This window comes from Pipistrellus kuhlii, unplaced genomic scaffold (assembly GCF_014108245.1).
Source record: "Pipistrellus kuhlii isolate mPipKuh1 unplaced genomic scaffold, mPipKuh1.p scaffold_m20_p_8, whole genome shotgun sequence".
In the NCBI taxonomy this organism is placed as follows: Eukaryota; Metazoa; Chordata; class Mammalia; order Chiroptera; family Vespertilionidae; genus Pipistrellus; species Pipistrellus kuhlii.
The window spans coordinates 33,958,204-33,972,972 of record NW_023425584.1 but is presented as its reverse complement, the minus strand read 5'-3'; the positions used below and the strand labels follow the sequence as shown (position 1 = coordinate 33,972,972).

Genomic DNA, 14,769 nt, shown 5'->3' with positions numbered 1-14,769 from the left:
GAAGCATTATTGTAGAGAATTAAAGGTAGAAAATTCAAATAGATACTTTGGACTGGGTGAGTAGCTGCTCAGATTATCTCTGAATGACAAGTCAGCCATTTGATGTGAAGGAAGGGCCAGGAAAGCAGCAAGAACAGAAAATCCACAAATAGAAAAAAACCATGGCATGTCTGAGAAGCACAAGGAAAGCCAGTGTCATGGAACCAAAGTCAACAAAAGTTGTAAGTGGTAGAAAATGAGGTACAAGAGAGGCAAAGGCCTGATTATGTGACCTTACTGATTATGGTACAGAGTTTCAGATTTTAGGTGTTGCATTAGATAGCTTTACTAAGGGAAGGCTAAAATCAGTTACTCATTTAAAAACAGATCCTTGTGATTGCTACATGGAAAATTAGTTTAAGAATAGAAAACTGATCTGGGAATATATCTTAAGAAACCCAAAACAACAATCAGAAAGAAAATATTTACACCCTAGCCCAGTAGTTGGCAAACTCATTAGTCAACAGAGCCAAATATCAACAATACAATGACTGAAATTCCTTTTGAGAGCCAAGTTTTTTAAACTTAAACTTCTTCTAACACCACTTCTTCAAAATAGACTCACCTAGGCTGTCGTATTTTGTGGAAGAGCCACACTCAAGGGGCCAAAGAGCTGCATTTGATCGCAAGCCAGTTTGCCGACCATGGCCCTAGCCGGTTTGGCTCAATGGATAGTGTTAGACTGTGGACTGAAGGGTCCCAGTTTCGATTACAGTCAAGGGCACATGCCCAGATTGCAGAGGCAGCCAATCAATGATTTTCTTTCTCACTGATGTTTCTATTTCTCTCTCCCTCTTTGAAATCAATAAAAATATTTTTTTTTAAAGAAAGAAAATATTTACAATAGCAGCACTATTTACAGTAGCTAAGATCTGGAAACAGTCCAAATGTCCATCAGTAGAGTGGATAAATATATTCTTTATATTTTTATATAAAAACATATTTTTAAAAGCTGTTATATTTACACAGTGGAATACCATGCAGTTGTAAAAAAGAAGGCTCTCTTACCCTTTGAGACAACAGAGTATTATGGTGAGCCAGTCAGAAAAAGACAAATATCACATGATCTCACTTAAATGTGACAAACAAACTAAATCCAGAGACATGAAAGCATTTAACAGATTGGCAATTCGTAGAGGGAAGCAGGAGAAGGGAAGCAGGGAGGAAGGAAGAGATTAATCAAATAACATATGCACAACCATGTGGTAAAGGCCTGGAAAGAGGGTAAGAGTAGGGAGGAAGGAGTCAAAGGGAGGGAAAGGGGGACATCTCTAATACTTTTAACAGTAAAGATAAATTTTTTCAAAAAATAGAAAGTAGAAAGATGAGAAACGAAGCAAAGAAACAATTGAGAAGACTACTGCAAAGGTTCAACAAGAGATACTAGCTAGCTAGACTTAGGTCACAACTGTTCTAAAAGAGCTCCAATTAAGGTTTGAACAACCCTTGAGATACAAACAACCCTTGAGATAAAAGAGATATCATCTTTTCTCTGGCTGGTTTGGCTTACTGGATAGGGCATTGGCCTGCAGACTGAAGGATCCTAGTTTCGATACCAGTCAAGGGCACATGCCTTGGTTGCAGGCTCGATCCCCAATAGGGGGCATGCAGGAGGCAGTCAATCGATGATCCTCTCACATCATCGATGTTTCTATCTCTCCCTCTCCCTTCCTCTCTAAAATCAATAAAAATATTTTTTGTTTTAAAAGGAGAGATGCCGAAATCGGTTTGGTTCAGTGGATAGAGAGTCGGCCTGTGGACTGAAAGGTCCCAGGTTTAATTCTGGTCAAGGGTATGTACCTTAGTTGCGGGAACATCCCCAGTAGGAGGTGTGCAAGAGGCAGCTAATTGATGATTCTCTCTCATCGATGTTGCTAACTCTCTATCCCTCTCTCTTCCTCTCTGTAAAAAAAATCAATAAAATATATATATATTTTTTTAAAGAGAGATATCATCTTTCTCAAATGATCTCATCTAAGACAGGGTGCCACTTAAGATAGGGCCTTAAGAAGTAAGATCAGTCTAGATCTGTTGCTCTGAAAACATTTGAAGATTTATGAAAATTCTGCAAATTCCGAATATTTGTTACTTTTTACCCTTCCCAAATCTTGACTAGTTTTCCCATAGTGATTAGCAAAAAAAAAAAAAAAAAAAAAAAAAAAAGCTTTATACTTATTCTGTAAGAGAAGAGAGGGAACATGTGGCTAGGTAAATCTACTATCTTTAGGAACCCAAAGAAATAGAAAAGGTCTTGGTCACTTAACATAAAATAAACGATTGAGTAGAACTTTAGCAGGGAGTAAGGCCAGAGGCAACTAGAGATTATGAGGGGATCTCAAGATCTTAATCAACTTGTAGTCTAAACTAGTCTCAAACGTTTGGCTCTCCCATTATCCACTATGCATACATAAAAATGGACAAATACTGTATTTTTCAAAGTGGGACACTTGAGAGTAAAATGAGGCACTATTAGTAAATTACACAAGGAAAACATTTTTAAACAAAGACTGATCTTAACAAGCCAAGACCACTGAGTCACCATAATTTCACTTATCATTTTCTGTTAATAATCTTTGTGGGTATAAGTCTCTGAGGACTAACCCTGTGTTTGGGAGCTGGTCTGAATATGGTCAACCCTCTTTGATCAAAATGTGTGTGTGTGTGTGTGTGTGTGTGTGTGTGTGTGTGTGTGTGTATGTATACCCAATAGTGAAAATGAACAAAGAAACTGAGTTGAAATTATATTGGCTTGGGTTAGTTTTATTTTTTTAGCTATTTCAGTTACGAATAAAACAAAAACAAACAAACAAATATCTTCAAAATTTTTATATGCTAATTTTTAAGAATTTATAAAGGTAAATCATGATCATAAAGAGAGAACATAAACAAAACAATCATTTAATTGACTCTACTTCCAAGTCAAATAAATAAAGGCTCTGAAAACAACAGAGTCATATCTCATAAATAGGCAATACAACACAGTGGTTTGGTTAAGACTCTAAACGCAGATTGCCTGGGTTTATATTGTGGCTTCACTATTTAACATATTTTTGTTCCTGTTTCCTCAAGTATAAAATGAGGTTAATAATGATAATAATCTACCTAATAAGATTATTGTAATCAATATGACATGATGTAATATCTATACTGTTTGGGACAATGCTTAAAACATAGTAAATACTGTATAAACATTTATTAATTAATTAGCAAAATATAGGCAGTGAGTTGGGTCTCTAAAATTATATAAATGGTAGGTCCTCTAAAGTTACTACTTTAAAGCAAAAAACATTTGCTATAACATTTGTTTTTTAAACAAATCTTATAGCAAAAATTACCCTTGGAATTCCTTAGAAACCCAAAGATTCTCACGCCTTGAGAGGTACAGGAAAATTATCTTTGAGTGAGCAACCACAGATTCACAGATTCTCTCCTCCCATTTGAGACCTATTTCAGGTCATCTACTTATGGGCAACAAGAGGCAAGTGGTTCACCAACATTATATACTTCTCTTACTTTCTCTTTTTGTGTGGAGGGAGAAGAGTTAAATCCTTAAAGGGAAGCGACTGAACTGGAATCATTCAATAAAATTATCCTAATAATGAACTGGCCATCAAAAAATGGAAAGGGCTTCTCTTAAAAGATAAGCATGCAATCAGAAGGCAAGTGGACATTTTCTACCTGACAAACGTTCTCCTTGAGTGCAGCTCCTCCACCTCGTTCACCCTGCAGTTTTTTAGATGCAGGCATCCCATGGTCGTTTTCTATGCCCTCTTCAACAGCCTCCTTGAGACTTGCAGCCATCCTGTGTGTCATCAGTTCTCCCTTGCAAAGAAAAAATTATGTCCCATATCTGCATTATTGATGTCTCTTCCATCTGACCCCCTCCCTCTGGACTGCTATTTGTCTAGCCATTAAGCACTTACAGATGTTCAGCCAATCACGCGGGCGGACTGCATGCAATGTTAGTTCTAACCCTGCTGTGATTGGGCGGGTAGTGGGCGCCTCATGCCCTGCCACTAACTGCTCTGAGGCTGTTCCACTGGAACTTTTTGAGCTGTTCCATTTTAAGGGTTCACTAAGGGAGAGAAAACATTCTTAAGTTTATTTGATTACTTATTTGTCCTTCCAAGATCAGTGTTTCCTAAATAATGCCCCTCTTGGGCATTCTATTCAAATCATCCTGGAAAGAAACAATCTTTATTATAATGTATGATGATGCTGGCCTGACTTGTTCTAAGGCTCTTTTAACCTGAGTTATAAAAGCCAGATCTAGCATCAATGACTACACTGATGCTCCTCAAAAGATTGTTTTAAATCTATCTCTATTTCCTAAAAACTGATATTTACAAATTTTATTCTAAAATTAAGCAATGGATGGTCTTAAAAAATAAGCAAATGAATGTTCCCCCTAACTGCAGCAGTCTCAACCTTTTTAAAGGGCAACATTTGGATTATATGGTTACTAGCTATTGTGTTCTTTGGTTTTTAGAAATTTCATGATGAAACGTGAAATTTCATCTGACACCTAGAGCATACAATATGATCTTGTAAAAAGGTCACACCCTACAGATGCCATATGTGCCTTGTCTGACTTTTACTAGGATCAGGCTATCCTTTTTCTCTAGGATTCCTTATATCCATTAGCCATTTCAGGAGAATACTATTAAACTCAAGGGAAAGAGGAATGTGGCCTCCACTGCGAAAAGTAGCTTCACTTTGGAACATCAAAAGATTAGGAACAGAGTAATACCTCTGAGCCTGGAGTTTCTCTTGACGAGTCTTCATTTTTCACTCTTTTACAATGCATCTTAGCAATAACATGCCTTTGTCGTTTTCGCCTTCGTGGTTTATCAAATATCTTGGTAGTGCCTATGACAGAAAAATAAGCGTTACCTGCTAGTGAATGATAACCATGTCCAAGAACTCCTATCGTCAACTAAAAGAAACCTCATACAATTACGGAATGTTAAGAGTAAAAACTAACCTTAAATTTAGTGTTTCATTCTCCAACTTTGTAGATGAAGAAACCAGGGGCAGAGAGGTAAAGAGACTTACCAATGACTGCATAAGTAGTTGGGAAATTAGCTACAAATGTACAAATTCTGTCTCATATAGATTAAATATTAAGTGTAAAGGTAAGTTACTAAAGCAATTTCATTCTACAACAGCAATTTCCAACCTTTTTCATCTCATGGCACACACAGACTAATTACTAAAATTCTGCAGCACACCAAAAAATGTATTATATATTTTTTGTGGATCTTACAAAACAAAAAAAAGGAATAATTTTGATTCATTCACCAGACAGCTATTATTGTGTTGGCTATTGGCTTTTATTTTATTTTTTTATTTTTTATTTTTTTAAAATATATTTTATTGATTTTTTACAGAGAGGAGGGGAGAGAGATAGAGAGTTAGAAACATCGATGATAGAGAATCATCGATCAGCTGCCTCTTGCACACCCCCTACTGGGGATGTGCCTGCAACCAAGGTACATGCCCTTGACCGGAATCGAACCCGGGACCCTTCAGTCCCCAAGCTGACGCTCTATCCATTGAGCCAAACCGGTTTCGGCTATTTTAGTTTTTAAACAATCTAAGGAAAAGAGGTCAATGCCCCAGACTAAAATAGGTATTACATATTTTAAAAATACTTGTGGCACACAGATTGAAAATCACTACGCGTGCGGCATGGCTGAAATAAAAGACTTCCTAGTTCCTCAAAGCACTTTAATATGCCATACATGAGGAAAAAATACATTTACGTATATAGTCAGACCAAAATATTAAAACTTGGCTTCCAAAAGTAAAGATAGTAAATTATACCAATGTATGGCTTAAGATGGAAAGTTGACATATATAAAATCTGGCTTAGCCCTAGTGGGTTTGGCACAGTGAATAGAGCATCAGATTAAAGGGTTCTGGGTTCAATTCCGGTCAAGGGCACATACCTAAGTTGTAGCCTTGATCCCTGGCCCTGGTTGAGGTGTGTGCAGGAGCCAACCAAGTGATATGTCTCTCACATTAATGTTTCTCTATTTCTCTCCCCCTCCCTTAAATTCTTTCCAATACTCAATGGAAAAATATTCTCAGGTAAGGATTAACAAAAAATAAATATAAAATTTGGCATAGCGGAAAGGGAAAAAGAATATTCATATATTCATACAGTGGTACTATAACCTTGAACATTCAACAAAAAGTGAAAGTGTGATCTAACTGACATATTTAGGAAATGATACTGCATGCTGAAACCGGTTTGGCTCAGTGATAGAGCGTCGGCCTGGGGACTGAAAGGTCCCGAGTTCGATTCCGGTCAAGGGCATGTACCTCTCTGTGAAAAATCAATAAAATATATTAAAAAAAAAGAAAAGAAAATGAAACTGCAGTCTCTCATTTTCTATTACACATACTTTAAATCTTTGTTATAGAAACATCAAGAGGAATCTAAAGAGTTGATTCACTCAAGATATTTAAGCTAGGTATCAGCGGAGTCTGGACTTTGGAAAACTGCCTTAGTTCTTTCTTGGACTGCATAATGGAAATGAAGATGTGCCATCAATGATTCTGATAGTCTAAGACTAAATAAAGAGGTAATGTAATGACAGAAGGTCCAAAATTCTCACAAGCAGAAAAATTAAAAATAACACACACAAATTTTTTAAATATAGATTTTTATTTATTTCAGAAAGGAAGGAAAGAGGAGAGATAGAAACATCAATGATGAGAGAGAATCATTGATCCGCTGCCTCCTGCATCCCTCCTACTGCGGGTCAAGCCCAAAACCCAGGCACGTGCCCTTGACCGGAATCGAACCTGAGACTGTTCAGTTCGAAAGCCAATGCTCTCTATCCACTTAGCCAAACTGGCCAGGGCACAAGAAGAAAAATTTAAGTGAAATATACAAAGAATAAAGTGCAAGTTGTATGTTTTACAAATAAATAAATAAATAAATAAATATGAAAATATAAGAGCTAATATTATTTTGTAAGCAATTTTTTTTAAAAAGCAAGCAAGTAGCCCTGACCAGTGTTGCCAAGCAATTGGAGCATCAGCAGGTGAGGGAGGCAGCCAATCAATGTGTCTCTTTCACATTGATGTCTCTCTCTCCTTCCCACCCATTAGTTCTCTCTAACCCTCCTTCCCACTTCTTCTAAAAATCAATTTTTAAAAATTCTCCAGTGAGAACAACAACAACAAAAAAAGCAAGCAAGCAAGTTGATAAACCTAAGAATTGCAATTGTACCCAAGGTTAAAATAATCTAACATATTGCTACATTTACTTACTAGAAAACTTAATAATCACACAACACATTTAAAGAATTGTGGCCCTAGAAGGTTTGGCTCAGTGGATAGAGAACCACCCTGGGGATTGAAGGGTCCTCGGTTTGATTCTGTCAAGGGTACATGCCCGGGTTGCAGGCTCAATCCCCAGTAGGGGGCGTCCAGGAGGCAACCTATCAATGTTTCTCTTTCATCGTTGATTTTCTCTCTCTTCCTCTCTGAAATCAATAAAAAATATATTTTAAAAAGAAAGTTGGGTTTTAAAAAAGTATGCATTTAATACTATGTGAAATATAATCCTCCCATGATACCCTTTTCTGGCAGACCACATCTGATGCAGTGGGCACAAATCTGGGCTAATATCTCAGGAATTATAATAATCAATAAATGTCATTGCCAGACAAATTATCAAAGTGATTAAAAAAACTAGCCTGGAGAAAATCTGGGGTGGATAACAACACAGTAGTGTAGCAATGAATTTAGTTGAGTCTGGATATAGTTCTCTAATACTGCCATCTCTTTCATGTTCATTTTTCTTCTATAAAATAGATAATATTAATAACTAGAGGCCCAGTGCACAGAATTCATGCTTGGGTAGGGTCCCTAGGCCTGGTTGGTGATCGGGGCCTTCCTTCTTTCTGTGATGCCCCCTGGTGGTCAGTGCACATCATAGCAAGCAATGGAAATCCTGGCCTCCCAGTCAAACTCCCTAGGGGACACTTTGCATATTAGACTTTTATATATAGACTATATAGACTAGAGACCTGGTGCACAAAATTTGTGCACTTGGGAGGGGGAGTGTCCCTCAGCCCAGCCTGCACCCTCTCCAATCTGGGACCTCTTGGGAGATGTCTGACTGCTGGTTTAGGCCTGATCCCATACCAGCAGTTGGACATCACTCACAATCCGGAACTGCTGATTCCCAATCACTCGCCTGCCGACCAGCCTGATCACCCCGTAACCACACCCCTGCCAAGCTGATCGGCACCTAAATGTTCCCCTATCACCCCGATCACCCTCCCCTGCCAGCCTGGTTGCCCCAAACTGCCCTCCCCTGCTGGCCATCTTAGGGCAGCTATCTTTAACCACATGGAGACAGCCATCTTTGACCACATGAGGGTGGCCATCTTGTGCAAGAATGTGAGGATCAATTTGCATATTACCTCTTTATTATATAGGATATTCTAACTCTTTATAATGCTTTAGATGGATTAGTAGTAATAGTCCTATGCAAGGGACCTGGTAGAGTAATTGCTTCAACTCTAACAATTATATCCATAATTGAATGAAGGACTGTCCATTCCACCTGTGTGCTGAAGGAAGGCCCCAATCAGCCCTGATCACCATCCAGGCCTAGGGACCCAACCCATGCATGAATTTTGTGTACTGGGCCTCTAAATCTCTTACTATTTAATTGAAAATATTCCAAAGCCCTTAAGAAGTAACCACAGCTGAAACCGGTTTGGCTCAGTGGATAGTGCATCGGCCTGTGGATTCCGGTCAAGGGCATGTACCTTGGTTGTGGGCACATCCCCAGTAGGGGGTGTGCAAGAGGCAACTGATCAATGATTCTCTCATCAATGTTTCTAGCTCTCTATCCCTCTCTCTTTTTTCTCTGTAAAAAATCAATAAAATATACCGCATTTTTCGGACCATAAGACGCTCTGGACCATAAGACGCACCAGTTTTTAGAGAAGGGAAATGAATAAAAAAAGATTCTGAAACAAATAGTGTCCTAAAATATTTTACGTGCATTAAAACCCAACATCACAGTCATAAACACATGTAATCAACCCTGTAAAGTAAACAGCAGCATTTAGAACCATTTTAGAGCTGGGCAAGCACATAGAGACCACACAGAGCCGGGCAAGTAAAAAAACTTTTTTTTTAAAGTATATGTGTAGGCTATATTTGGACCATAAGACGCAGGGACTTTTTCCCCCCACTTCTGGGGGGAAAAAAGTGCGTCTTATGGTCCGAAAAATACGGTATATTAAAAAAAAAAAGAAGAAGAAGAAGTAACCATGATGGACTAGGTGCAAATGTAAGCTCTCTTTTTCAAGCATATGCTCAGGTTATAATGTGATAAAAAAGAAACAAACTATTTGTCAAAGACTGGCTTAGATGATTTATAATTTCCCTCTCAATTCAGAGTCCATATTTTCTGTCCTATAGAAACAAAAATTGAACCAAAACAAAAAAAAATGATGCATTCGGGAGAATTATTTTTTTTAAAAATTAAGAAGCTAATTTTATTCTACTGTTCCTAACATTTCCTTAAGCTAATATAATTCATTTTGTTGTTGTTGTTAATGCCCACCCAAGGACATTTTCCCAATGATTTTTAGACAGAGCAAGAGAGGGAGAGAGAAATATTAATGTGAGAGACACATCAATTAGTTTTCTCTCGCACAAACCGTAATTGCATGGGCCAACATTCTATGCACTGAGCCAAAATGGCCATGGCTACAGTAATATAATTCTAATTCCATTTAACTAATTTCAGATCAAGCTGAAAGTGATATAATTTTCTAGTGTTGTGCATAGTTTTTTAGTATGCATATTTTGGGCAAACAAGTCTTTAAACTTTCCACCTCACTGACCTTCCCTACATACCTAACTTTTCTAGCTAACTGACAAGGTGCTTCACACTCTTTCTTTGCATTATGTTTTTTAAATGTCATAAATACTCACCTCCACCAAACTTTTTAGAATGAGATGCAGCACATGATTCAGTAATGTTATTCTCCAAGTGACCAGCTTCATAACACTACAAGTAAAATGTAACATGAAATAAACACTTTATAGTATATACCGAAAGCTGACCAGTCTACTGCTAGATACAGAATCCTGATTTAATGGAAACTTCAGATTTTTTTTTTTTAAAATGCTCCAAATGTAGATACAGAATATAGCTCTAAAGTGGGAGAAGAGAAAGGTTATGTACCCAAAGACTCACTCTCTCAGTTCTATTCTACCCTGTATTTAAAATCTCCATTCTTAAAGTTGTATGTATAATTATTAGATTTTATACAGTTGTTTACTTGATGGAATTATATTAAAAAACTATGAATCATGGAATATCTTTCTAATTAATATAAATTACAGCAACATTAAGACAAAACAGTTGTATATCAAGAATAATTCACAGTATGAATTAGTCTCATTTTAAGAAAACGTATTTTTCCCACAAAAATAATTTTCTTCATCATTAATATAAAACAAAATTTAGTCAACATAAAAAGACAACAAAATGGATACCATCCTTGATATGAAGTTCCCAAAGTGTGAGGACAAACATTAATAATAAGAATACTACTTTCCTCATATTCATGTGAGCCCTCCATGACTCACCTTGTATAATACTACTAAATTTATCATCTGACTGCAAATGTCACTCTATGTGCAAAGTATTCAACTGAATTCCAGTTTCTCTCACCCTTCCCATTTACCTCTTCCAGAATCTTACAAAACAGCTATGATTTGAATAAGACACAGCCAGGAGAGAAAGCACTAGGCCAGCTAGAGCAGGCGGAAAGGTTGGCTTCTTCCATTGCCAGAGAAACCCAAGCCTCCCTCCTGCTCTCTGTGGCTGCAGCCATCTTGGTTGTGGTTAATTTGCATGCTCGCTCTGATTGACTGGTGGGTGTAGCAGAGTTATGGTCAATTTGCATATACTATTTTATTATATAAGATAACCCAAGGACACAGACAATAAGGTGGTGAGGAGGGGGGCAGGCCAGAAGGGGACAATGGTGGAAAAAGAGGACATATGTAATACTTTCAACAATAAAAATTTAATTTTTTAAAGGAAATTAAAAATAATACAAATAAATTAAAATTTACATTTGTATACTAATCTAGATGTGTGAAAACTTAAGAGGCCTTGCCCTAGCTGGATTGGCTAGGTGGATAGAGTGTCAACCTGTGGATTCAAGGATCCTGGGTTCAATTCTGGCCAAGGTCACATGCCTGAGTTGCAGGCTTGATCCCCAGTGGGATGCATGTAGGAGGCAGTGGGTCAATGATTCTCTCTCATAGCTGATGTTTCTATTTTTCTATCCCTTTTTCCCTTTCTCTTTAAAATCAATAAAAATGTATTAAATAATGAAAAAAAAACAACAACAAAAACTTAAGAGGCCTTAATGTAGGATTAAAAAAATAAGAATTTCCTATTGCTAAAGAAAGAAGTTCATAAACTCAAATTATTGAATTAAAATATGCACTTAAATTCTTTAAAAAAAATTTAATAGCAAATCTATGCATCCAACAACTGAAATTCTAACAATCATTCCTCACACTTAAGGGGCACAAGACATTTTTTTTTTTAAAGGTAGTATCTGTCAGATTATTTTTTAAAATATATTTTATTGATTTGTTACAGAGAGGAAGAGAGGATAGAGAGTTAGAAACATCGATGAGAGATAATCATCGATCAGCTGCGTCTTGCATATCCCCTACTGGGGATGTGCCCGCAACCAAGGTACATGCCCTTGACGGGAATCGAACCTGGGACCTTTTAGTCCGCAGGCCGACACACTATCCACTGAGCCAAACTGGTTTTGGCACATGTTTCTTAAAGAATCAGTATCCTTAAGATATTTTACCTCCATTATAGAATTAGAAAATAATTTTCTATTTCCATCTACTATTTAACGATGCCTGCTTGGCTAATGAAAAACCAAGATTGCAAACTCAAAACCTTAAGTATAATGTTTAATTACAACAAACAAACTTTAATCAATCTTTTTTTTGTTTGTTTTTATCCTATTGGTTTTTTTTTAAATATATTTTATTGATTTTTTTACAGAGAGGAAGAGAGAGGCAGAGGGATAGAGAGTTAGAAACATCAATGAGAGAGAAACATCGATCGGCTGCCTCCTGCACACCCCCCTACTGGGAATGTGCCTGCAACCAAGGCACATGCCCTTGACTGGAATAGAACCTGGGACCCTTCAGTCTGCAGGCTGATGCTCTATCCACTGAGCTAAACTGGTCAGGGCTATCCTAAATTTTTTTTTTATTGTCTAAGGTTTTACATATGTCTCCTTTTCATCCCAACTGACGTGTTTCCACCTGCCCCCAACCCAACTCTCAGCCATTCCCACCCTGGGCAAGACCCAACCACCTCAGTGTCTGTGTCTATTGGTTGTGCTAATATGCATGCATACAACCAATTTGGTTGCTCTCTAACTCCCCCATTTCCCTGCCATTTGTCTCTGGATCTATTTTTGTTTATCAAAGTATGTTGATCCTTATATCCCACATATGAGTGAGATCATGTGATATTTATCTTTCTCTGAATAGCTTATGCTTTACTCATTCTTAAAAGCTTTTTCATTTTCATGTGTAATGAAAACCTAAAACCAAATGTTATACATGTCCACATAAATGCAAAATAGTTTCTTAATATAGAACCTCTCAGATTGACCAAGTGTATGCTGGCATTCTATAAGTTCTATGTATATGTTCAGCATTTAAATTGACTAAAATAACATACCTTTTTAGAAAGGCCAAGATCCCCTTTCTTGGGCATAAATCCAGGGTCTAAATCATTTGATTCAAGAAGTTTCTTAGTTGGTTTTCTCTGACGCTTACTTTCATAATTTCCTGAAATACATGGATCTTTTTATTAGATGATGTAGAAACTGAGCACAAGCTAATTTTTAAAAATCTATATACTACACAAAAATGAGTCACCATATTTTTTAATGTTTTTCTCATCATATTGTGGGGAGGGTCAGGGTAGGAATTTATTTATTCTAGAATGTTACTTAATATAAAATGTAGTTCCCAATATAGACAAACTAATGTGTGTATGTGTGAATCACAAAAGAATACAAGAAGACATCAAAAGGCAGAACTGCCTTTAGAGCAATTCTATTATAGTAAGGACCAAAGGAGAAGTAAGGTGAAACACAGCCTGAATTCTGGGCATAAATGAACTAGGTTTAGAATTTTTGTCCTGCTCCTAATTAATAAAAAAACATTTATTTACTTTGCAGGATTGTTCTTAAAAATTATATTAAAAGCCTAATAACAGTTTGACACATAGTAGGTAATAAAATAGTAATTATTATTCTATTTAAAAGTCTTTTTTATTCTGCCTTACTCGATTAAACACAATCAGGATACTTTTCTTAAAGGAGTGTCATCACAAGGTATTCTTGGGAATGTAAAAAGCTACAACCAACTTTTACTGACCACAATATTCAAAAGTCAGAAGAGGAATTAGACAAAGTATGTTTAGTTAGAGCCAGTTGTCATCAGGTGACACATAAATAAAGAATAACAAAGTGAAAACCAACGGCAATTCACTTCAAGAGAATATTTACACAAAACTACTTCTTATGTGTCAAGTAAATCATATTATATTGTACATTATTACATTATAATCTCCATTTTATAGATGAGGAAATAAGTTTAGCAGTTAAACAACTTCCTAAGTAACACAAGGATTGGTGAGCCAATATCTGAAGCATAAGTTTCACAGTGTGCAGTGACTCTCCTCAAAAACCCTGCTATCTTGGTGTTGACTCACATGGTAATTGATCAACAGTCCTGAACAGCAACAATGGAGAAAGGAGAGTAGTTTTTCAAAATGTCTTTTTAACAGTGTGCCACCAATTTATGGTCATTTACTTTAGGGATTTCTCAGGACAAAGGGGATAGTTTTGTTGTAGAGATACACCACTGGCTTTCCATCAAAACACACCTAAAACAAAACATACTAAAATCTCCTACTTTCTCTAGTCATATCCACTTACATACTGAGACCCCATCCGCATCTTACCTGCTGTTTTAACTAGCAATTCCTCAGACTTAAGGGGAGGCCGTGGAGAGACTTCCAGAGCCACAGGCACAGACAAAGTCAGCTGTGGCAACTCAGCATGTCCACCTCCAAGTTCTGAGTGAGACAAGGGCCCTTCCAAAAACGGAGGCTCCCTTTCAAGAACTGGAGGCTCTTCTTTGGTTGAAATCAAAGAATTCTCATCCACCTGCTTGTTCTGAGCATTAGATCGACTTCGAGCTAAAAGGTTTTCCTCTTCACAGCGGGAACTTACCTAAGAGCAAAAAAGGAAAATAGAATCCATAGGCCAAAGTAATTTGACTGTAAAAGAATAATGCACTTAAAAAGAAAATTATAATACATGCTACAATGAGAATGAACCTTGAAAGCATTACACTAAGTGAAATAAACTAATCACAATCAAATAAATATTGTATAATTTGACTTACTTGAAGTACCTAGATAATAAAATTCACAGAGATAAAAAAACAGAATAGTGGTTGCCATGGGTTAGGAAAGGGGTAAATAGGAAGTTTTTAAATAGAAAGTTTCAGTTTGGGAACATGAAAAAGTTCTGGAGATAATGAATGGTAGTAATGGTTGCAAAACAATGTGAATGCACTTAATGGAATAGAATTATACACCTAAAAATAGTTAAA

At 36.8% G+C, this 14,769-nt stretch overlaps 1 protein-coding gene across 11 annotated transcripts in view; it reads right to left on the bottom strand.

Annotated features, from left to right (window-relative positions):
* NSD1 (nuclear receptor binding SET domain protein 1) overlaps nt 1-14,769 on the bottom strand; it is a 133,992-nt gene that overhangs the window by 64,166 nt on the left and 55,057 nt on the right. For all 11 annotated transcript variants that reach the window (XM_036424008.2, XM_036424009.2, XM_036424004.2 and 8 more), the window contains 5 exons: nt 14,114-14,384; nt 12,821-12,930; nt 10,015-10,090; nt 4,790-4,908; nt 3,718-3,861 (listed from right to left, as the gene is read on the bottom strand). In XM_036424008.2, the coding sequence (XP_036279901.1) occupies nt 3,718-3,861; nt 4,790-4,908; nt 10,015-10,090; nt 12,821-12,930; nt 14,114-14,384 (720 nt within the window). The remainder of the gene's footprint in view (nt 1-3,717; nt 3,862-4,789; nt 4,909-10,014; nt 10,091-12,820; nt 12,931-14,113; nt 14,385-14,769) is intronic.